The sequence below is a fragment of the Tinamus guttatus genome, unplaced genomic scaffold (assembly GCF_059628265.1).
Source record: "Tinamus guttatus ecotype Peru unplaced genomic scaffold, ASM5962826v1 Tinamus_guttatus_pri_ptg000198l, whole genome shotgun sequence".
NCBI lineage: Eukaryota > Metazoa > Chordata > Aves > Tinamiformes > Tinamidae > Tinamus > Tinamus guttatus.
In genome coordinates, this window is record NW_028288732.1 from 2,984,858 (window position 1) to 3,007,825 (window position 22,968).

At 37.2% G+C, this 22,968-nt stretch overlaps 1 protein-coding gene across 1 annotated transcript in view; it reads right to left on the bottom strand.

Moving 5' to 3' along the window:
* The window catches only part of NAALADL2 (N-acetylated alpha-linked acidic dipeptidase like 2), a 212,826-nt gene that overhangs the window by 127,825 nt on the left and 62,033 nt on the right, over positions 1 to 22,968 (bottom strand). The window contains exon 5 of the mRNA XM_088523818.1: positions 9,671 to 9,815. Within this exon, the coding sequence (XP_088379944.1) occupies positions 9,671 to 9,815 (145 nt within the window). The remainder of the gene's footprint in view (positions 1 to 9,670; positions 9,816 to 22,968) is intronic.

Genomic DNA, 22,968 nt, shown 5'->3' on the forward strand with positions numbered 1-22,968 from the left:
TAGGACATCACAGAATATCAAAACCAAATAATCAGGTCAAATACTGGAAAAATAGCAAATTGTCTAAAGATGGTTTCTTTCACTGACACCTGCTAGTCTCTTTTTTATGAACATAATGTGTCCTTGCCCATATTCTGAATTCATCCTGCCAATCTTTTGTTACCCTGATGTTACTATCATTCTGTACCCTTTAAAGTCCATATAAAGTCCATAAGGACTAATTTTCATTTTGATCACTTTTCTTTATAGATTTTGAATACTTCAAGACATTGGTGGGCCAGAGGTTTACTGGGTTTAACATTTCTAACCTACCTTTGAGCATTAAACTGCTGTTATCTAGCTGTTTAATATCACAATCTTTGGCACTATTGACAAGCAATACACCTGGAGATCTTATCTCAAGCACAGAAAGCCATTAGAATGTTTCTGGATATCCTTTTAACACATTTCTTCTACCTCCATGTAGGTTTTTTAATTACAGACAGAATACTTTCAAAGTAATCCACTTGTAGCTTTGCCTTGTGAAGCACTAGTGAAAACTAAAACAGTGGATTTATCTTTGTCCTGAATTCTGGAGAGTGAAGAAGAATTTTGTAGACTACTAAACTATAATACCAGTCCTGCAAAACAGTGTTCTGTTCTCATACAAGAATGAAAGAACCTCATACATGAATGAAAGAATCAGATTAACACTGTTGCTCTCATACTTACTCAAATATTCATTATTAACCTTCATTAACCTTCAGTTAGTTCCTTTAACTCAGAGGTCTATATAGATTATTGCTAATTGTATAATATGCACAACCCCTTTACAGTACCTTTTATATAATCAAAAAAAGTTATGTTATAAAAATAAGTTTCTGTATTTAAAGCTGAAGAGGAACTGAAGCACTTGACTGACATTACTTAAAATCCTTTTTTTTCTGAGCTCTATCCAACAGTTACTGAAATAAGTTTAACAGTCTGGATTGGATTCAGTACAGACTGAAGCCAAAATCCTGGAAATCTACCACAAGGATGATTACATACCAACACAGGACTCATCTCCAGCGTCTGTTCACATGCAAAGGACAAACACACATAAATATTCACCTGCACATAAATATCCATGTACAAGAGACTTCTGTACCAAAACCAGGGATACATCAATTTTACAAAAGACCTTGAAATTCTGACTCAGGGAAATTCTATTTTAACTGAATACATTCACTGCTAAGACTTAGAAGTTGCATATACATAGTATAGAGCGTGCAGGAATAAGAGAAACAATTTCTTATTATCCTTTATGAACTGAGTCTTTACGATGCAAGTAATAGCAAGTGTTTATTTGCTGTAACATGGCAGAGGAAGAGAGGGAAAAGCTGTATATGTTTCACAAATGAATTAAGCAATGGTAGCAATAACAAAATAAACATCTATTTGAAACATGAAATACTATCGACTGTTTTAAATACTCCAAATACTTTTTGAAACAACAGACTGATTAGAAAATGTAGATTCTGGGCCAATAAAGGCAATTATGATAAAGATTTTTTTTTCTGAGAATTTTCCCTTAATTCTATGTTGAAAAATACATAAACAGCTAAGATAATAGCTCTCTCCCAAAGCACTCACAAAACTGTCAGAGTTCTAGCACTCACACAGTTCTTCATCAACAATAAATACATTTTAAGAGCTAAGGGCTTTGAGCAAGGGTCTTTTATTGTGTTTATGTTATCCTCATTCGATAAATTAACAACTATACGAAAAGGAGGGAATTTGCCTAACATTGTCCAAATTGCCCATGACCAACCCATTGCCCTATCTAACAATCTATATTGACCTTTCAGGTGTACATAAAAGCTCCATCTCCACTCCTCTCCGTCCTTCAAAACATATTTTCTTATTTACATAAATCCTTTCCTTGTTATTCTCTCTTGAAATTATGATACAAGTAGCCTGTCATGGGGCTAAGTACCTCAACAATTTACAATCTCAGTATTAGTTAATAATTCTCTAACACAGATAATCTCTACAACAGATAATCCAGAATTCATGAAAATCAATGCAAATACAAAGACTGGCAGGATTTGGATGATGCTAACAGATGCTTCGGTGTCTTACGTAGTTCAGAAAGCAATGCCAATTTAAAGTATATAAATTGATAACACAAAACTCCTCAAGGGAGGCAGTGAGGAGGATGGTGCTGGCCTCTTTTCACTGGTGGCCACCAACAGAACTAGATGTAATGGCCACAAACTGAAGCATCAAAAGTTCCACAGGAACTTAAGGAAGAATTTCTTAACAGTGAGGGTGCCAGAGCACTGGAACAGGCTGCCCAGAGAGGTTGTGGAGTCTCCTTCTCTGGAGATCTTCCAAACCCTCTTGGACGCAGTCCTGTGCCACGTGCTCTAGGTGACCCTGTGTGTGCAGGGGGTTGGACTGGATGACCTCTAGAGGTCCCTTCCAACCTTAACGATTCTATGATTCTATGATTTTTACAATAAAACTGCATGACCCAGAACCTGAGCAAGTTCACAACCTAAACACACACTGGAACATTTATTTTCTGTTAAACTGATCCCTGGAACTTTTATCTTTACACCACTTATATTTCTCAATCTTCAGAAGAATAAACAGATTATATACAGATTAATTAAGCATGTGGAACAAAAAGCAGTATGAGAATATTTAAGAAGGTTTTAAATAATTTTCTACTAGCATAAAAAATCCATCTCTCAACAGAAGCCAGCAAAAAATAATCAGACTAACAACATGATACTGAAATACTTTAACACAATTCTAAGTATTAATGCTAAATCCATTTAGAAGTTTTTGTCAAAGGTATCTAATAGAGATAAAAATCATCATAAAGAAAAATAGAGAACCAAGTATCATGGTATTTTATGCAAATTGAAATTCCTTGCTTGTATTATAATGTAAATATCAGGAGATATGTTTGACTACAGTAGGACAACATTTATTACCTTTTGAAAATCAGATATTTTAGTTCCTCTTTTGCACTCCTTTGGGGAAGATGAAGTTTGGGGCAAGAAAGCACAGTACACTGGGAGCACAGCTCCTAATGGACAACAACAACTCTGTTCAGAGGACAATGTTTCTAAGGTTTTTGATCTAGGAAGGTAAAGAAAAAACTGAGACAAAGTATTTTAATAAACATAAATCCTGTTGGAAAACAATCATGAACACCACAAGCAAAGCAAAGCAGGCATCAAAATTCACGTATGACTTCTGCCAGGATCATAGAGCTTCTGACTTGGAAATGAATATATTCCTTCTGTAAAGCTAAAAATCACTTTATTAAGATTTATGCAATGATTTGTAAATCTTTTGCAATGTTTCCACATATGCTTTAGGATTTGTAAATCTATTACAGGATTTGCAATTCAACTTTTCAGCTTACAAAGGAGATGTGAGATGTAACTAAATCCTACCTTAAGGCACTGAGTTCCAAATCAGTGTTTCAGAGTTCAGAATTACTGATCTGTTATATAAATCAGAGGATAAATCCAGTGCCTAGGAACACAAGTGTTTTGGGTCTATCAAGATGATATTACCAGAAACCTATAAAACTTCTGAAACTGAAACGGTAACTTTAAAAAGATCGTTTACTGTCCAGTTGAGATGCTGCTCCTGTCTTGTCTTTAAGATGACTTTTAAGGAGACTTTCTATCTAAGAACTGATGAGTTCTTCTTCCAAATTAAAGTTACTTAAAGAAACATGAGTAATGTCTAACAATTCTGAAAGTTACTTAAAAATCAACAGAGACTTTCCTCATTTAAATTCTGTTGTTAGATTCCTTCCTTTTTTTTCTTTTCTTTAATTATCACTCAAGCTAGGTTTCTGTTTTCCCCACTATTCATGAGGCTTACAAGGATATCACGTTCCCTTAAAATAAAAAAGAAAGCTAACATTAATAAAGCAGTAAGAGGATTGAAAGAGCTCAGGTTTACAAATGTAACACAAGAATGAAAGAAAATTAAACACAGCAGTGGTCATTTGATACTTACATGCCTACATTTTTGTTACTACTGAATTTCTTCTCTTTAGCCACTTTTTCTCCACTCCCCCCTTTTATAACTAAAAATATTTGATGACATTATTTTATGACTTCATGAAATTACCTTTACATGACATTACCTTCCTTACACCTTGCCACCTACCTCTAACTCCTGAGAAGTACTCTACTCATACTACCTCCTCAAGGCCTGAATTTGCTCTATATCTGAGCAGTTTTTAAAAGATCCTCCAAGGCGGTGGATGTTAGATGATCTGTCTGCTTTTTTCAACGGAGCACAAACCATTTCTGCACAGGGGAATATTCTGCCTCTCACCACTGCAACTCGAAGTCACATTTAATCCAGTGACCTTGGGGAGGGAGGGCGCAGAGGTGGCTACCTAGGGAATGAGTTCTTAGCCCTACCTCGTCTATATGCTGCATTAACTATTATGAAAAGTAAACATCTGTTTTCTACATAATGCAGAAATTACAACTTCCTGAGCTTTACCTGCTAATGACTTGGCAACGGCTGGCTCAGTTCCATCAAAATGGGCAAAATATTGCTGAAAATCCCTTGCTGTCCTGGATTAAACTAATGCTGAAAAAACTGCACAGTGGACAGGTTGAAAGATTGCTGATGTTTGGAAATGAAAGAAAAAAGGCATTTTAAAACATGAGGATGCCAGCTGTTCTAAAATCAGTCTCCCTGTTATGAGCATTATATCAAAAAGGAATCGTCCATCAGAAAGTGTCAGCTTTAGCTGACGTCTGCTCTAAGAAAAAAATTGTTACCTCCCATGTAGACAACACAAGCATTTGCTCATTACCTGTTTTGTAAAGGGATGTCCCTGTAGCACACTTTTAAATAAATATGCAAATCATTATATTACTATTCTAAAACAGCTATAACTTTAGCAAGATTTTAAATAACCCCAGAGGCCTCATCCTTTTTTTTTTTTTTTTTCCCCCGCCCAGGTCAACAGAAGCTATTTGATATCCGCACTTGAGAGGTATTTGAAGCTACACATACTTGTCCTAATTGAAACTGAAATAGCTAGCAAAGTTCCAAAGGTATATTCACATCATTATTACAGCCAGCTTTTTGCATATAAAAACACGTCAGAAAACAAAAGCATTCAGCAACAAATTGATTATTTCCTGATCTGGCTTTGTACACATCGCACGGCAAATAGTGCCGAGGGCCACGGCATACAGAACTCCTCCAAAAGCCTCACAGCTCTACACTCCTGTCCCAGGGAGCACACGTACCTCGAGCCCTCCATGGCATCACTCCAACGGACCATCTGACAGAGGACAAACAGACCAAGGAGGCTCCCCTCATGTGTGAGACCTCGCTGGACATGATACCCCACTTGGCTGCTCAAAATTCATTTTGTAACTCTGCATCCTGCCATACCCAAGAACCATCATCTACCATGAATCTTCAGCATTCAAACTGCTGTAGCAAGAAGCATAGCTTGGGACATTAGGAGGATGACATTGGGAATGATGACCAAGGGAACAAATAGCTTCAGAGAGCACTAGCTACAGAGGAGAAGGTAAGCTCACCCACCAGGGTAAGCTCTGATGGGAAGCACCCCCCCTTTAATGAGGGTGTTAGCTGATGCTACTGTGAGGCCAGGAAAGCAAATCTCACTATCTTCACCAGGAGCTACAAGGAAGATCAGGTAAGCATAGACTCATCAGTCTCACCTTGATTCCCATGAAGGTGATGGAGACGATAATCCTGGGAACCATTTCCAAATATATATGAAGGACAAGAACGTGGAAAGGAGTATTCAGTGTGAATTTATGAAAGGGAAATAATGTTTGAGCAACCTGCAGGCCTTCTATGATGAGTGGCTAGGTGGATGAGGGGAGAGGAGTTTGATGTTCATCTTGACATAAGCAAGGCTTTTGACATTGTCTCCCACAATACCCTCATGAACTAACCACATGCACCGTTTATCTTGGATTATCCACTTCCTTCACTCCAATAATGTCCTTGGCCAACCAGCTAAACAACCAAAACAACAGCCTCTCTTCTTTCTACGCTCTCTTCTCTCTTCCCACTGGGATTCTACTATTGCAGAGAAGAAAACAACGCAAACCTGAAAAAAGCTACTATAAAGAACAAAATCCTTCTCAAAATTGGCCAAAAGCACATTGTGATGAGTTACTTTTATCTTATACTACTCTGTAGAACAGTAGTGTATAATATATAATACTATATATTTATGTAATAAAAGAACAGTTTTCATATCTTCACTTTAAGATGATTAGTTTTACTTCTGGGGGAGTTTCCACCTGTCTGAAAGCAGAAAGAGGTGCTATTATCTTTTTTATGCAGCAGCTGAATATGGTTAGCAGTCGGCTGGAACAAAGATCAAGCTGAACTAAAGATGGGTTGGTTTATACTGGCTTGCACTATTCAAACTGCACTAACAAAATTTCAATTATAAAACTAATTATACCTTCGATTGCTCAAAGAATCAGCCAGCTGACTTTGCAGTGCTCTTGATACTATGAGGGTGCACTTGCAGGTGCAATATATAACTTTGCAATATATAGAATTTACTTTGTAGTATTCCAATGTGTGTACAAGAATGCTGGGAAGACATTATACTATTATATACACTCACATAAATATATGGCAACATTAACCATTGTTAAATATATGCCTTTATTTGTACACATCTACTGCATTCAATTCCTTATTAGTACAGTCTGTGAAAAACAGGGTTTTTCACACAAGTCCTTGTATTACAGTTCACACAACTAGCTATTCACAGCGGCCTGAAGCATGGGCTATTTCTGAATAATAATATTTAAATATACTGCTTTGTCTGAAGGCTATAACCTCTGCGTAAAAATTCTTTAAAAATATAACACAAGAACCTCTGGCTGACTGGGTAAGACTATTTCAGAGCCACTATTTTTCAGTGTTTTTAAACTCACAAATATTCTCTATGATACTATCTGGAGAATATTTCATGGAATACTTTCTAGTCCCTCATTGCTCGGAGAGGAATCCTATTACAAAAGTGCCTTATTTCAGGGACTAGATTCTTAACGCTTATTGCAAGGACACTTTTACATTTACATACTAATATTGACAACTAGGTTCCATCCGTATTTTTGTTTATTGAGCCATTTTTCTATCAAGAAAGGGATTTTATTTAAAATGGCTCTGAAGTATAGCAATAGAGAAACCTGATGAACCTGTAAGATGGAAAAAAACATTCAGAAACTTGAAAAAAAAAGAAGTAGACGTAGGAAGCTGCTCCAATTTTTATGCTATTCTTCTAAGCTCCACTTTCATGAAAATTTTTGGTTAAGTAGACTCTTAAGAGGACTTTATTTAGGGTGAGTTAGGAGATAATTCTCTTATACATTTCTGAACCTTCTTAATTACATATGCTCAAGTCCCAGCCACTGGATCTGTTTCACTTCCAAATCAGCAAATACAACAAAGACTGAAGAAAATGGAGGTGGATAGTCCTTGGAAACCAGAATCAACGATTCTCAAACAGTTATTCCAGGACTGGCATGGTGGTGGAGAGACACAGGATTGGGAGATTCTCCTCTCAAGAGGAGCAGAACTACAAATTAGTAAATTATCAAACATCTCAACAGAAAATTTTGGTTTTCTGTTTCAACTAAAGGTGTTGACTTCTCTTTTCCTATCAGTTTTTGAACAGATTTCCTGTTTTCATTTTAAACAGAAAGCCAAAAAAGAAACAAAAAAAAAAATCCACTCACAAGTATAAAGACATCTCAGGCCCATCCTCCAGCTGTTACTGACTATTCTGAAATAATTCATATGCAGAAGTATTGCATTTCCATCTTCATGAGACAGAAGATGATTTGAACTAAAACCTCAAGAGAGCTACAAAGTTCTTGCTGAATTATTACATAAACCCCATTAAAAAAAAAAAAAAGTGGCGTAGTGGTGTCAACTTTGGGAAGAAATACATAAACCTTTTTATTTCCTGAAGATCTTCCTGTAGGAAAAAAAAAAAAAAAAAACCAAAGCAGTACAATACTCTGAAGCCACAGACAATTTTGTTTGCAGAGGAAAAAGAAAAAAATATGTAACAGCATGGCAATGTGCATCTTCTGCATCTTGCTCAACCAGTACAACACTATTTGTTCATTAGCTCATCCATTTGTTTCCTTTGGATCACTTACACTCCTAGGAATTTCTGGGGATCTTCTAAGAGTATGATAAGCCTATTCCTGCTTATGTATGGTGCTGAGAGGTTTGAAAGCACAGACAAGGTGTACTGAGGTTCCAGCAAAATCCATCAACCCGCCTAAAATCTTGTCACCGTTTCTGGTAGTATCGAGGCTTTTCTCAAACAAGAGACTGGAATGCACAGAGTCCACAGGAACATTTACTGTGAGCAAACCCACATATAAGGGTTAGACACTTAAATGTCCTTTTCATGTTCACATATCTCTTTTAATTAACTTCTCCTCGTGTAAGAGAAATAAAACATTATGGAGACAGTCAGACTGATAAACAGCACATCATTCTTCAAACAGCTCCATGAAATGAGCAAGAATAAAGACTGAAAACGTTACATTTACTTCTTCTGCTCCAAGGGCATTTTTAAGAACACTAGGTCAGGTACACAGAAACGCTGAGAAAATGTGCAATTTCTTCCCACTGAGCTGTCAAGGCATTTCATGCTGTGAATAGCTAACACCCTTCTTTGACAACCAGGCAAATATTTCTATTTTCTGCCATTCTAGTCATGAAGCATCTCAGCGTTGCCTCAGTTGATTTAGTGCCAATTCAAGTCAGACTTTAGATGTCTAAGCTAGTAACTGGACCAAATATACTTGATGAAGCCTTGTCACAAACTCATAGAGTGCTGCGTAATACATTTCCAAATAGTCAGATGGTAAAAAAGGTTGTAAAGCTGAAAAGACAGTAGACAGGCAGAACACGCATTCACTGAACTGCCAGAAGAGAGATTTAAATGGTGTGTACAAGTCAAATACACTGCTGTTCCAATTTATGTACATTACTTTTGAAAAATAAAGTTATTTTTAAGTACCTAATTCTTTTTAGTCAAGGTAAGTCAATTATTTATTTCCCATACTTAAAAAAATGTACTTAGAGATGCATAACTAATAAGCAAGTCTACGAACTGAAACAAAGCAAAAAAGAACAAACCCTATTCAAGTGATATTTGCACAAGGGTTCTAGAAATTGTTCCTATATTATCTGCATCTATATTATCTGTCTGGTTATACTGCACTAGGAGCTAGTGTCCAGAAACTTCCGCTACCATTCACATGAAAGTGCAGGATACAGAATGGAAGAAAAAACACGTTTTTCAGTGGGGCAGATCCAGGTGGACTTGGATTAATGTTTTTTGCCATGTGGTAAGAATAAGCAATAAGGCAATAATAATGGTGCAGAGTGTGTGTGAGGATTAAATCAACAATGAAATAAAAACCAAAAATGAAAAAAAGCTAAACTAAATAAACTACTTAGGGCAGAGCCACCTGCGGTCCCCGCTGTGGGCTGTGCTGCCCTCACACAGCACTCCCTTCCTCTGGGCTTCCTCTTCCCGATGGGATTTGCCTTCCTGTGCTCCCAAACGTAACGCCTGGAGCTGGGACGTGTTGAGCTGGACAGGGCTGGCTGTACTCACCGCTGCTGGGGTAGCCGGGGGTGGAGGGATCACCCCCGCTGTTCAGGGACACCATGAAGGCCTCGAGCTGGGCCGCGCCGGGCGCGTCGCAGGGGTCAGCGTAGAGCAGAGCGCCGCCGAACCCCGCGTCCTCGAGCAGGGAGAGCTGCGGGGACACAAACACACGGACAGCCACTCGCACCAGCCACGGCAAAACGCAGTTCTCGTTATGAATGCTCTAGAGGAGGGCTTAATCTCGCAGGCTTTCCCCTAAACACAGCAGCTATCATTGGAAAGCTAAAGAGAAAATTAAAAACTAAAGTCAGTTCAAGATCGCGTTTCTCAATTCACTTTAAAAGCTGTTTCCAAAGGCTAATGACAAAATTAATTCTTATTTACAAAATAAATGGTATGGAGTATGTTGAGGAAACACAGTGCCCGGTGAAATTGCAGCTGAAATCTGTAACTGTTACATCTTCACTTTTTATGGTGATCCAGTTTTACTTTTTCAAGGACATGCATAAACGCGCGCAGCACATAAAAGCCCTTTGCTTAATCTACATCACTCTTGCGTAGGATCTCCGGTCACGGCTGCCCTTAAGAGAGAAAGCAGGAATTCCTAGATCATTTAAAAAAAAAATAAAAAGGCCATCAAAATTACCGAATCTTTGGGCTCTGACTCCTGTCAGACAGGTTTTATTCTATCTTATCAGAACACCTCAGCTTGAGTTGGTACTAGCAATTAGCCTTTCCAAAAATCTATAGATCCAGGGCAGCAGATTGGGCAATGCCCCAAAGTTAAGGGCAAAAGCATCCAAGCATACAGCAGCCTACAGAACTATTTTGACTGAGAAATCCCTGATTTTACCTTAATTTTTTTTTTTTTTTGTTTAAGGGGATTTTATTCTGTATCAGCTGAAATCAAAGTAGAATGTGTCAAAGGCTCCCATGAAATGAGATGACCTTTCTCTTTAATGCTCTAGATACTTGCAAGTGACTGAAGACTACAGCATTGACACCAAAGTGCATTAATTCTTCAGATGGAAGTAATTTTCCCTTTTAGAGATTATGTTACTATTCACTACACTCTACTGATGACTTTCCAAATGGCTACTAAGAGATCTGAGGAATGACTAAAAGTATGTTTAAATGTAAGAGGCTATTTCTAGACTGCACGAGTCGGGTGTTGTAGAGACTTGAGACCTTGGGACTACCCCTCCACTCTTCAGTTTAATTTTCTTCTTTTAGTCCCTTGACTAGGAATCTTCTTTCAATTTCTTTGTTAGATGTTGGTTTTAAGGAATATTTATGCACAGTTATTTTGGCTTTGCAATTATGTAAATTACCTGAATATATGGCATTCAGTTTAAGTCTCCAAAACATGTCATGTTTAGTTCTGCTTTTCTTGAAAGTTAAGATGATGGGAAATAAAAGGTATAAGAATAATTATGCCTGCTATTTGCCATTTTTGTACGTAAGCACATCTACTATTGCAATTAGCCATGATCTTCACAGAACAGATGAATTTGGAAAAAACGGGTGCAAGTGAACCATTTTTTTTTTCCCACAAAATCACCCACATAATCTATGAGCTTTATTATATGAGTAATCCCTATAGGGATTAAAAAGCAGTCTCCTTGAGACAACTCTATTCAGATCAATCCAGGTGTCTTGTACACAGAGGCACAGGCGTTTGGAGGAACACTCCTAATCGGAGGTTAAAAATGGATGAGAGTCCTTATATGCCACACAAGCAAAAAAAAATTCCAAGCTGGATGGTTAGTTTATTATTGCAATGCACTGCTCCCATTTTTATATTCCTATACAGGTATTCAGCCAAGAACTTGAAAATGCAACAAAAGCGGTGGGAAAACTGCAAGAGGAGGAAGAAACATCATAGCTGAGTGATGTAACAGCCAGGATTCACAATAACAATTACCTTTTCTCTGCCAGCATCCATATCTTGTTCTTCATTTCTGATTTTATTTCATAGTATAGCAGGCAAGAAACACATATGCAGTCACTCATTCAAGAAGAGCTTTTGAAATGTTTTATTTAACAAAAAACACTTAAATTTTTTGGTTTCGCAGAACGAAAATAACTATACAGCTCTAATTCACCAAGTAGAGCAACTACTGCTGCCATGGCTACAATCTCCAGTGAAAAGTTGCATTCTACATGCAAAATTATAAATCGGCTGTAAAGTTTCAGCTATAATTGCTGCTTTTTAATTTTTGGACATTGACATCACAACTTTGTCAGCTACGCCCGCAATAAACAATTACTGTTGTTTCCATTTTCATCTTAAATAAAGTTGACATCTTAACAGCTGTATCGAGCCTCAGGGCAAAATATCAGTTTTTTTTTTTTTTAAACTCACTAGAGACACAATATAAAATGCCACACTGCAGTGCAATGACCAATATTAATTAGAGAAAAAACAGCAAATAGTCTTTAACTAGTGAGTTTTTGAAATCATAGCTCAACATGCAAAAGACATGATTCATTAATCCGTGACACAGCTTTACTAGCTGGACAGGCTGTAAGTTATTAATTGTTCTTTTCTACTGAAGTTCTAATCAAAATAATGAGGCTTTGCATGAAACACCCACCCCATTTTGCTAATTGTCAATACCTAAAATTACCAAGCAGGAGTAAAGTGCCATTTAAATTATCAGAAGTCCTCGATACACCACATATTTCTATTTCTTGAGTTAAAAATAAACAAATATCATCTATATCTAGTGCAGATTTAATTAGATGCTACTATCCTCTCAACCACCTACTACAATGCAGTGTATTTGGGGGCTGCTAGTATCATAATCAATATTAAAGGTTTTTTTTTTTTTTAAGTTATAAATATCTTTCTATATAAATCCTCCAATTTACATGTTTTTAACAAGTAGGTGGCAAAGGTCCATTTTGGCTCTAGCTTAATTTTTGATTACCACACTAAAAGTTTAATCATGCCACTCTCTCTCCATCGGACAAAACTTTGCCTGTAATCCTTGCACAAGCAAAGCTGTTACCAATGCAGTTTTAAAAGAGTTATTCGTAAAACATCAGTTTTTAAAAAGACTTCACAATAATAAAGTTTTCACTTGGATGGTAAAATTCAAAGTCAAATATACTGCCAGTTCCCTACACGTGATTTTATGAACTTTTAATACAAATTGAGTGCATATTTTACTGCAAGAACTTGCTTACTATTGCTAAGAAAATCACAATGTTCAATCTAATTAAAAATGAAATTGAACTGCAATTCCCTAGAAACAAGGGCTGATTGGATTCAATAAGCTTTACTTAACTTATTTCAGAAACAAAATAATTGAATTGCTTACAGTCCAGAAAAAAATGCTTCATTATTTGATGAGTATATAACACAAGAGCTTTCATACTGTCATGCATTCCCAAATCTTCAAGAAACGCTACTTACTTTTAAATAAGCATTTGCTAGAGCACTGTGTAAGTATCATTAAATGCTCCCTAAACAAACAAGTCAGGATGAATGTCCAGCTGTGGGATCTTCAAAAAGCTAAGAGCGTTTCCTTGTTCACATGGGAAATGTTGCTCCTTAAGTGTCTATGATTATTTCAGACTGTGTCCAGGCTTAGTGAGAGACTAGGGCTGAACATCCATTATACAAAAGGCAATTACTAAATAATATAATTAAGACTTGGTAAATCATCAGGAATGAACTGAATAGACCTTGAATTGAATATTATGTGTTTTATGCGACTTACAATCCAAAATCCAAAGGGACTGCGCAGTTGTAGGCATGAAACAACCAGGCACAACTTCCCTTAATCCTTAAACTTGTCTTTTGGTTGTTGCTACAAGAGAGATGCTGCAAGGTCAGCACACCAAATTTATAAATATTCCCAGGAAATGGCACTTCTTACATAAAGTCACAGTTTCAGTCTCCATCGCTGTCCTGCACCTCCCAGCAGCCACAAAAAGCCCAGAAGATTTTCTCTGGGGACGAGGCAGACCAGTGGGCATCCCACATACGGCAAACGCGGTGAGCATTTGGCTCCAGCCGAGAGTCCTCAAAGTCTAACACTAGATCTGCTATCAGAGGTGACAGACACGCTGAAATCATGCATAATTGTGGAGTCTCCTTCTCTGGAGATCTTCCAAACCCGCCTGGATGCCACCCTGTGCCCCGTGCTCTAGGTATCCCTGCTGGAGCAGGGGGGTTAGACTAGATGATCTCTAGAGGTCCCTTCCAACCTCAACCATTCTGTGACTCTGTGATAATTAACGCCAAATATCCCAACCGTTTTGGTAAAACATCAGTTTATTAAAACTACTTCCAGGGATTCTTGGGGTTATTCCTACTATGCACGTGACATAGGCAGTAATTCCACACACACACTTATGTATGGTTTCCCACGAACAATTCTCCAAAGCAGTGTCTGAACATTAAATGGTCCCAGATCATCAACACAGTACAAAAATAGCAGAGAATAATTTGGAAAAATCCTAATGGTGTTTCTGAAAGTGCCACTTAACTAGTTAGCAGTACATAAGCTGAAATGGAAATACCTGCTTATCTAAACTCCCCACAAAGTGCATCTCACACCATGCAAACTTGCAATCTTTCTTTTCACAACCATCTTTTCTCAGCTTAGGGAGGAGATACAGCTTATAGCTGGGATGGATATTCTTGGGGTGCCTTCAGTATACATTTTCCAGAACTGACACTGAAAGCAAGTATTGTTGAAATGCAAACAGCCTGTGTCTTTTCTGATATACCATCTCCAGATTAAAGTAGGATTTTGATTTTACTAGCTTCATGAGTGCAGATGTTAGGGTATCTATCAAGAAATTAGCAGATGTTCTCTAACCCACATAACAATTGGTCGTAGACTTTTAATTAAGGCACATTTGCTGCCTTGGGTAATTGCATGGTAGGATGTCTGTTACATTGTTAAAACAACAGACTGTTAGACCTGTGCAAAAATCTTCCCCTTCACTTATTTTATTATCTTGCAATTAGTGTCCTGAGAGAGTCTATGAAAAGCTACATTATTTCTTAGGAAGCACAAAGCAGATTCTCTGCTCACTATTTTCTGGGGCCTTATGCTGCATCAGGGTTTCATGCTTCTAAAATAATGCCATGAATATTGTGCAGCAATCTCCTTAGATATCGTATAAAACAACTGCTATTTATTTTCAAATTTACATGTGGTTTAATTTCGTTTCTACAACATATAATGATGTAGAATATGCTATATACAAGCCTCAGGCATATCTGAATATCAACTGGGAAAATTGCATAATATTAATTGGTTGATTAATATTTTACTTTCATTTATAGAAAAGACCAATGTTTAACTACTTGCTTAGCCTGCCTTTAAATAAATTCATACTGGAAATGAACTTATTTATCTTCCTTATTAGAAAAGCAGTCACAAGCCAGGAAATAAAGAAATAATTATAGGGAATGTGACCCAATGTATAAAATTATTTTGAAAACCATAAATATTAAAGTAGTAATTAAATATTTTAGCTTTGAAAGCTCTTTATAAATCATCAGCATTAATCTCCACTCCCAAGCCTGCCTAGAAATCCCCAAATTCGAGATCTATCAACAGTTTTTTTTTCTGGAAATTTTTCTACAAGATCTTTCTCACTGACTAAGCTATATAGAATATACCGTTAGTGTATCATTGCAATTTAACATTAGGTTGTGTAGTGGAATATGCAACAAAGTACTACTTCTGTATAACTTAGGTAAAGCACAACTGCAGGTAACCTATACGAAAGGTTCAAGAGCTGAAAAAGTGAACATTTAGAAGTATTTTACTTGCTTTATCCTTATTTTTTTCATTATTTTCTATGCAGCACATGAGTAAATCAGAGCTTCCCCCTCAACCTACTCAATAGCTCATTTCAGCAAAATGAAATAGTCGAAAGAGTCATGATGAGGTCCAAGAATGATGTACATGATGACAAGAGGAACGTTAGCTGCATTAGCCTTGCAGTCACAAAGCACTATGGTCATTTATTCCTCATCAGTTAAAAGGAGAGATGGGGAGAAGGAATCAATTCCAAAACAATAAGAGGCTCCCACTAACTCTGCTACAACTAGTATAGGAGTAGGCTGAAACACCGGTTCAAAATCATGCCCTTATCTTGACATCAAAATTGGACTGAAAAAAATGTAAAATATGAAAAAAGAATCATAAATATGTTAGATTTATTGTCATAAAGATGGTTTTTGCAGTGATTAGCAAATCAAGGTTATACAATGGGTGGTTAAGCACCAAGATTTCTCCCTATCACTTCCCTCCTCAGCCAGGTCAGCTTGGTCATGGACAGCAGTCACAGTAATTTCACATATGAGATTCACTAGGCTATTTTCTTCTTTGACAATTTCTTGAAGAAGGTAAGGAGAGATTGAAAGAAAATATTTTTCAAAGCCTTGTATGTTAAAAGCAAATACAGTTCTCTCTAATGGGCCCATTTAAAAGATTTAGCACTGCTTATGGCTCCTAAAACTTTACCGAACTGCCTTCTAAATGACATAAACACCGAATCCTGGAGTCTGAAGATAAATGAAAACGATATACAATGAAACCCATGATCAGTCAATTCCTGTTACACCATTGTTTTCCCTTGAGATAGAGCATCCAGTAAAATCCTTTAAAGCTTTGTCAACCTTGCCCTCCAAAAAGTAAGGAATAAAAACACAAGCACCACACAGCATTATGCTGCAAGGCCAACTAATGAACGGTCTGACATAAAAGTGAAGAAGATATTCATATCCCCTGGTGTTTAGCACAGCATAGGGATCTATAGAAAGCAACGAATAATACAAGTTCAGACAAGCGTTTTCTCATGCAATATCTTTACAAATGAGACAGTGAAACAGCATAAATAGAAATTTCTGTTCGCGTCCATTAATTCCCTTTCTCTGATGACACATTGGCAATGATGACTAATCTTTGCACTTACCATTGCTTGCAACTGGTCAAAAAGGTGAAAAGAAAGCCAATTCAAGGTTAAATATCAATCCTACCTTTGTATCACTTCTTAATGGAAAATGTAACTACATCCATTATATTTAGGATATTGAAAGTTACAGAAATCACTGGGTCTGTGTTTCATTGCAGCAGCTTAACGTTATAACTTTCTAAATTATAGCAGACATACACTTATAGATGAACTAGAAAAATCAGGTTTGAAAACAGTTTTAAGTGTAAAGAATGGTATTATCTCAGGAGCAGGGAAAAATGCTTAAAGTACATATACAATTTATGACTCATTTAGATAGTAAATGCTAAAGATTAATCTTAAAACAGACTCAGTACATAAAAGAATAGCCAATTATAAGACTAGACAAAACTCAATCCTACAATCAACAGAGAAACAAAACTAATTTCCATCTTTCCAACAAGCATCTATACGCCAACTGAAAGCGCTGAACAGATCAACAGTTTTTGTTAAGACAACTAAAGCGATCTCCCTTATTTATTTCTTTTACTTTATTTATTTGTTTTTACGATTTTCCAGAAGGTGCAGTTAACTAATCATCAGTCTTCTTGCATTGACCTGTTTCCTCGGCTGCCCCTTCAACAAGAACAACGAGGTAGCCAAAGTTAGTTTTATTTCTGTTGCTTACAGCATCAATTTAGTATTTCCTTGGCAGGGGGGGGGAGAGGGGGGAAGAAGATTTTCTGCTTTGTATCTTTCTTTGAAATATTTTAATTACTTGTGAGACCTGAAAATAATCACGACATATGACAGTGTGTTCTTGCAGGTTTTATTTTCAATCCTATGACCATAGAAACAACTACATTCTATTGCTAAACAGCTGGATTTGATTTTGATGCCACCTACAAATGTATCCAAGAAGTGAAACAATATAGTTTGAAGTCAAGATGTTTCGGTTCAACCCGAATAACTGAAGAAGAAACAACAGTCAAAGATAAAGAGTTAATTGCTTCAGTGACGACGGGGACAAAGGGAATCCCCGCCGGTTCCGCGCCGCGTGTGCTTGCAGGAAGGTTCCTCATGCTGTGAGATTACTCACTGAGAGTGCCAAGTCTGAGGGTTTATCATTTAAGAAAATTTAAGACATGAAGGAACAAAACCGCATTGTTTCTGATGAAAATCAAGCACAAGAAAAAGTCTACCTTCCTTTGGTGTAAATGAGAGAAAAGTCCGTTGTTTTGGGAGAAAGTTCTCTCCAAAAATCTCTCACATGCACTACATTAGAGAGAGATGCAAAAAGAAGACATTAAGCTCCCCAATGTTTCCTGGTTAGCTGTGGAGAAGAAGGTCCTGAACTCTATTGATGCCGAGATAAGGCTAATAAGTGGGTACCTGGAGGAATATATGAATTCTTCTCTAATAAGAAGGTTAACTGTTGTTCTTTTTGCCTTTGGAAGTAGCAGATGGCATGGATATTGGAAGAATTCAGAGAACATAAGATCTCTGAACTATGTTTTTTACTTTAAAAATGTTTTGTATGTGACATTTTCTCCATATATTTATATTCTTTAATGCTTCCATAATTATGGTATATTGATTACTTACTCAGTAATTAATTTCCGTAACCATATGCTTTCTATATCTATATGCCGCCTGTGCCGTTCAGCTTCACTTATAATGCATAAATTTACTAACATGTACAAGAATTCTCTTCAGAATGCCATAAAATTCAGGGCCATATATTCTCATGCTTGTATTACTGACATTATCACTTCAGATCATCCTTTCTCCTCTAAATTTCATAAAGCAATAAGCATCATGTATTATCCATCAGCATAAAAGTCCCAGCTGGTCTGAGCTTGGAAATTAAAGTTATATGGATTATAAGATGCATGATATATAGGTTTGTCCAAAAATAATTATTAACAGATTTCTGGAACAAAGGTGTACTATTTGAAACCAAATTGCCTGAAATGTTAATATGGTGACTCAGGTCAACACCAGAGGACACTAAAGTGTTACTTCTTCTTTAAATACAAGACACATGCAATTTTTTATTATGCCTCTTTGAGATCATTTAGAGAATATGATAATAGCAGTGATAAATGTGCTAGAAAATAGTGATCAGAGAATGTGCTTTGTACTTCACAATGAGAAAAAAATTTTATGCTGGTATTTAGAAATACCTTCAGAGATAATCATTATCACCTTGGTCATGGGAGGCAAAATAACTGAAAAATCTCACAAGACAAGCAAGCAATCACACCACCGCCTACTAGTATGTTATTGTGCAAGGACCACAGGCTCTTGAATCACTAATTCTTATTATATTATCTCTTCATCTAGGGGCCAAAAGACAAAGAATATAACTTCCTAAGGCCCTTATTGGGAGAAGACCAGCATTTGGTACACAGCTGGTACCTTCCAATTTCGGAGTATTGTGTCCAGTTCTGGGCTCCACAGTACAAGAGGGATGTGGAGCTGCTGGAGAGAGTCCAGCGCAGGGCTACAAGGATGATCAGGGGCCTGGAACATCTGCCCTATGAGGAGAGGCTGAGGGAGCTGGGCCTGTTCAGCTGGAGAAGAGAAGGCTGAGAGGGGACCTGATCAGTGTATATAAGTACCTCAAGGGAGGGAGTGAGGAGGATGGTGCTGGCCTCTCTTCACTGGTGGCCACCGGCAGAACTAGCGGAAACGGCCAGAAACTGAAACACCGAAAGTTCCACAGGAACTTAAGGAAAAATTTCTTAACAGTGAGGGTGCCAGAGCACTGGAACAGGCTGCCCAGAAAGGTTGTGGTGTCTCCTTCTCTGGAGATCTTCCAAACCCGCTTGGACGCAGTCCTGTGCCACGTGCTCTAGGTGACCCTGCGTGTGCAGGGGGGTTGGACTAGATGATCTCTAGAGGTCCCTTCCAGCCTTGAGCATTCTATGATTTACTCTGGTCTGGTCCTACAGAGAGGGAAGCTTGTATGCCTTATGGAGCGTTGTTGCATCCATTTTCGTTTTGTAATATGGAATGTGATTTCGAATGTGATTGTCGCTTCATATGCTTCCAACACAGAAAAAAAAAAAAAAAAAAAAAAAAAAAAAAAGGAAGCTAGGTTTTAATTCTCCTAATTTAATCTAAATGTCTTCCTGTATCTCATTTTTTAAGCTTCACATATGGCATATTACAGCAGAGACACAAACATTGGCACACAGAGCAAGAGCCAATAAAGTGTGTGTAGACCTCAAAATTTATCTCATGTCAGAAACAGCAGGTCCAGTCCATCACCTGAACTGCTTAAAGTGAATCTGTGGATTAACATACCTGCTCATTAAGAGCAGTGTCTACAGCAGTCAGATGCACAAGGCTACTCTAATCTGTCATGAAGATTCCTTATAACTGGAATCCAAGCATTACCTGAACCAACAGATATGGATTTACCTGGCACCTCATGTAGCCTACAATATGATAAGCAGGAACAGGACAAGGTCAGGTAGTTAAGTGGATTAAATGTTATCTTTTCTCCTCTGAGATCACAGCAGGAGGCCACAGTGAAATGAGTTATCAGGTCAGCTCCCCAATGGACAGTTTATATCATAAAACCATCACATATAACTGAATACTGCTATAAAAGGTAATATAATCAGGTTTCACTCTAGAGAAAACTAAGATTGACTTAGAAGTGAAAAATATGCTCCCTCCTTATTGAAAGGGTGGGCTCTCTAGGTCACCCCAAGGTCACTTTGGTGGCAATGTGGCGGGAGCTCTTATGATGGCTGCATAATAACTTGCCGTGGGAAGTCATAAATAACAGGCTAGCCTGTCAGTGCAGGCACTCCTATAACCTTCGCAAAATGCAAATACTCTGTCCTCTACCTAAAATATTACCTGTATCTAGACATAACTGTGTGCTGCGCTGACAAATCACAGCCACTGCACATACTGCGATTATTTACAATTACAAGTCCATCATAAGCAACGTTTTATGGACTTTTTTTTTTTTTTATATGATGAAGAACTAGATTTAGGAAAAAAAGAAAAACAAAGTATGACCATAGTGAGAAATTTGGAACTGCTAATGAAAACATACTAATTATTACATGGCATCCTAAGCTGACTTAGGAAATAATCTTCACCTATTTTAGCTTAATGTTGACTGTGTTCATGCTACTTTGATTTCTCTTCTGCAGTTTTCAAGCAGCTCAGGAAACTCATTGTACGTAACATCCTTGGTTGGCTATTTGCATCAAAAACATCAACAGCTTCTTTTGTTGTTTTGTCAATCAACATTAATGATCGCAACCCAAATTTCAAAGGTAGAAAAACAAGTGCTAACAGAAAACTGCTCAGAATCAATTTAAGACTTTAAAAAAAAAAAGTGTACTTTAAGAACATCGAAATATAGCACAGAAAAATGTAAATTTACAATTTATGTGATTCAATTTACAGCAAGCTCTAGAGTTAACAGAAAAGTAAAAATTTGGTAAGATGCTTGCTACAAATTATTCACTCAGACCTAAAGATGAAATTAAAACGCCTCAGTTCTCTTACTCAAACACACAGTCTTTTTATGTTGCTGAATATGTTAATTGTAGCAGAATCACCTTCTGCACAGAAAGTTAATGTTTTAACAATCAAACTAAATGAAACATTCCAAGTGGTTATTGCTGTAGTTGCAAAAAGCGTGCCAATTCTAGTCATAATGACACACTCAGCCCTTTTCAAATTCACATTGATGTATAAATGTCATTGGAAACAGATACAGGCCCAAAAGGCTAAGAATAAAATTCTAACTTTGGTGTTATAGCACTCTTTCAGCATTACATAATGGAAAGAAAGAGAAAAGCAAAGTATATAGTGTAGAAAGAGCCCAAAAGAGGACAATCCTTTTTTTTTTTGTCCCAAAAAAGGACAAAGGGTTATATATTTTACCAGCTCTGTTCCACAAAATTCAGATACAGAAGATCTGAAGAGAGTACATCAAATAACCTACAGAAATAATAAGAATAAAAAAAACACTTTCATAGGCTATAGAATATAATGTATAAAAAGTATAAAACCCGGTTCCACTGAGGTCAAAGAAAAGTCTGGGTATCAGCATTCAGCAGGACCATGTGTCTACTCCAAGTTCGGATAGCAGTGCTAACTACAAGTGTAGTAAGGCATTTCCTATACAAATCTCAAGTGCTCAATTTGTGAAACACCTTCCATAGATGAAACTTTAAAGCCATTCACAACATAAATACAGATCAGAAAGATCGGGACCTGGCTATATTGCTCAAACTGCAGGACCAGCTTCAAGGTTATTTCTATTCAGAGAACTTACTCTGTTGACAAAACATTTTTTTTTCTCTTAATTCTGTTACAATTAGATACATTTTAAAGGGCAGGTGACAAAAAAAAAAAAACAAAACAAAACAAGCCATTAGGCATGGACATCATTCTAGTTAAGTAGAAGCAATTTCTGACATCTTGATTTATCAACAAAAATGTTGATTCTAGGAATGGAACTATTCATTTTTTCTAACTGCTATAAAAATCTTACACAAGAACTTTGTTCAGCTATAATGACTTTGAGGTGGGTAAATGAGAAAATGATTATTAAGAAATAACTACAATGAAACCAGAAAGCAAAAAAAGCCCCCAAAACTAAAAGCATAAAAATGCCAGAGCACAGACACAGCTTATTTATAATAATAAATCAGTAACAACTGCAGAATACACTATACATTTCACAACAGAATGAAGCTAGTATAGACATAACACTTGTTACCAGAAGAAAGCAAACCTTGTCCTCTAATCCAGAAAAATTAAACTATCCAGCATGTACTGGTCTATAATTATCCTTAGTGGTGTTGTTTGGGCAATTCTGAAGAACAATGACAGTTTGAATTACTCTGTACATTTCTGTAACTGAAAATGTCAGAGAATCAACCTGGAAACAGACCTGTTCTTCCAGAATCATTCACTCCTCACCCTTACTTTTTCACTTTCTCAGCTGTTGCTGAAATCACACAGCATGGTCTGGAAACATGAGGTGGAGACAGGTCCAGGACAATTTGTCAGGCAGTGGCTCTTCCATGCAGTCCAAGCTCAAGACATGTGAAGCACCACCTGCTCAATAAACAGCTCAGAGAAGTAGCCTAGACTTATATAAAGAGCAGCAAAAATGCCAAAACCACGGTAGAAATGTGGTTAGTGCACCAGCAGAAGGACCACAGCTAAAAGGTTTGAATTTTATGATGGAAAGAAAGTCAGTCTTTGCTATTGCCCTTCAGTAGCTCAACAGCTGCATGAATTTAAGGCTGCGAGGTCCAATTTGAGGCCATGGTTTCCTTTACTCCACTCGACATGCGAGCAATTGCCTCGCAGCGAAGCCATTTCACTTG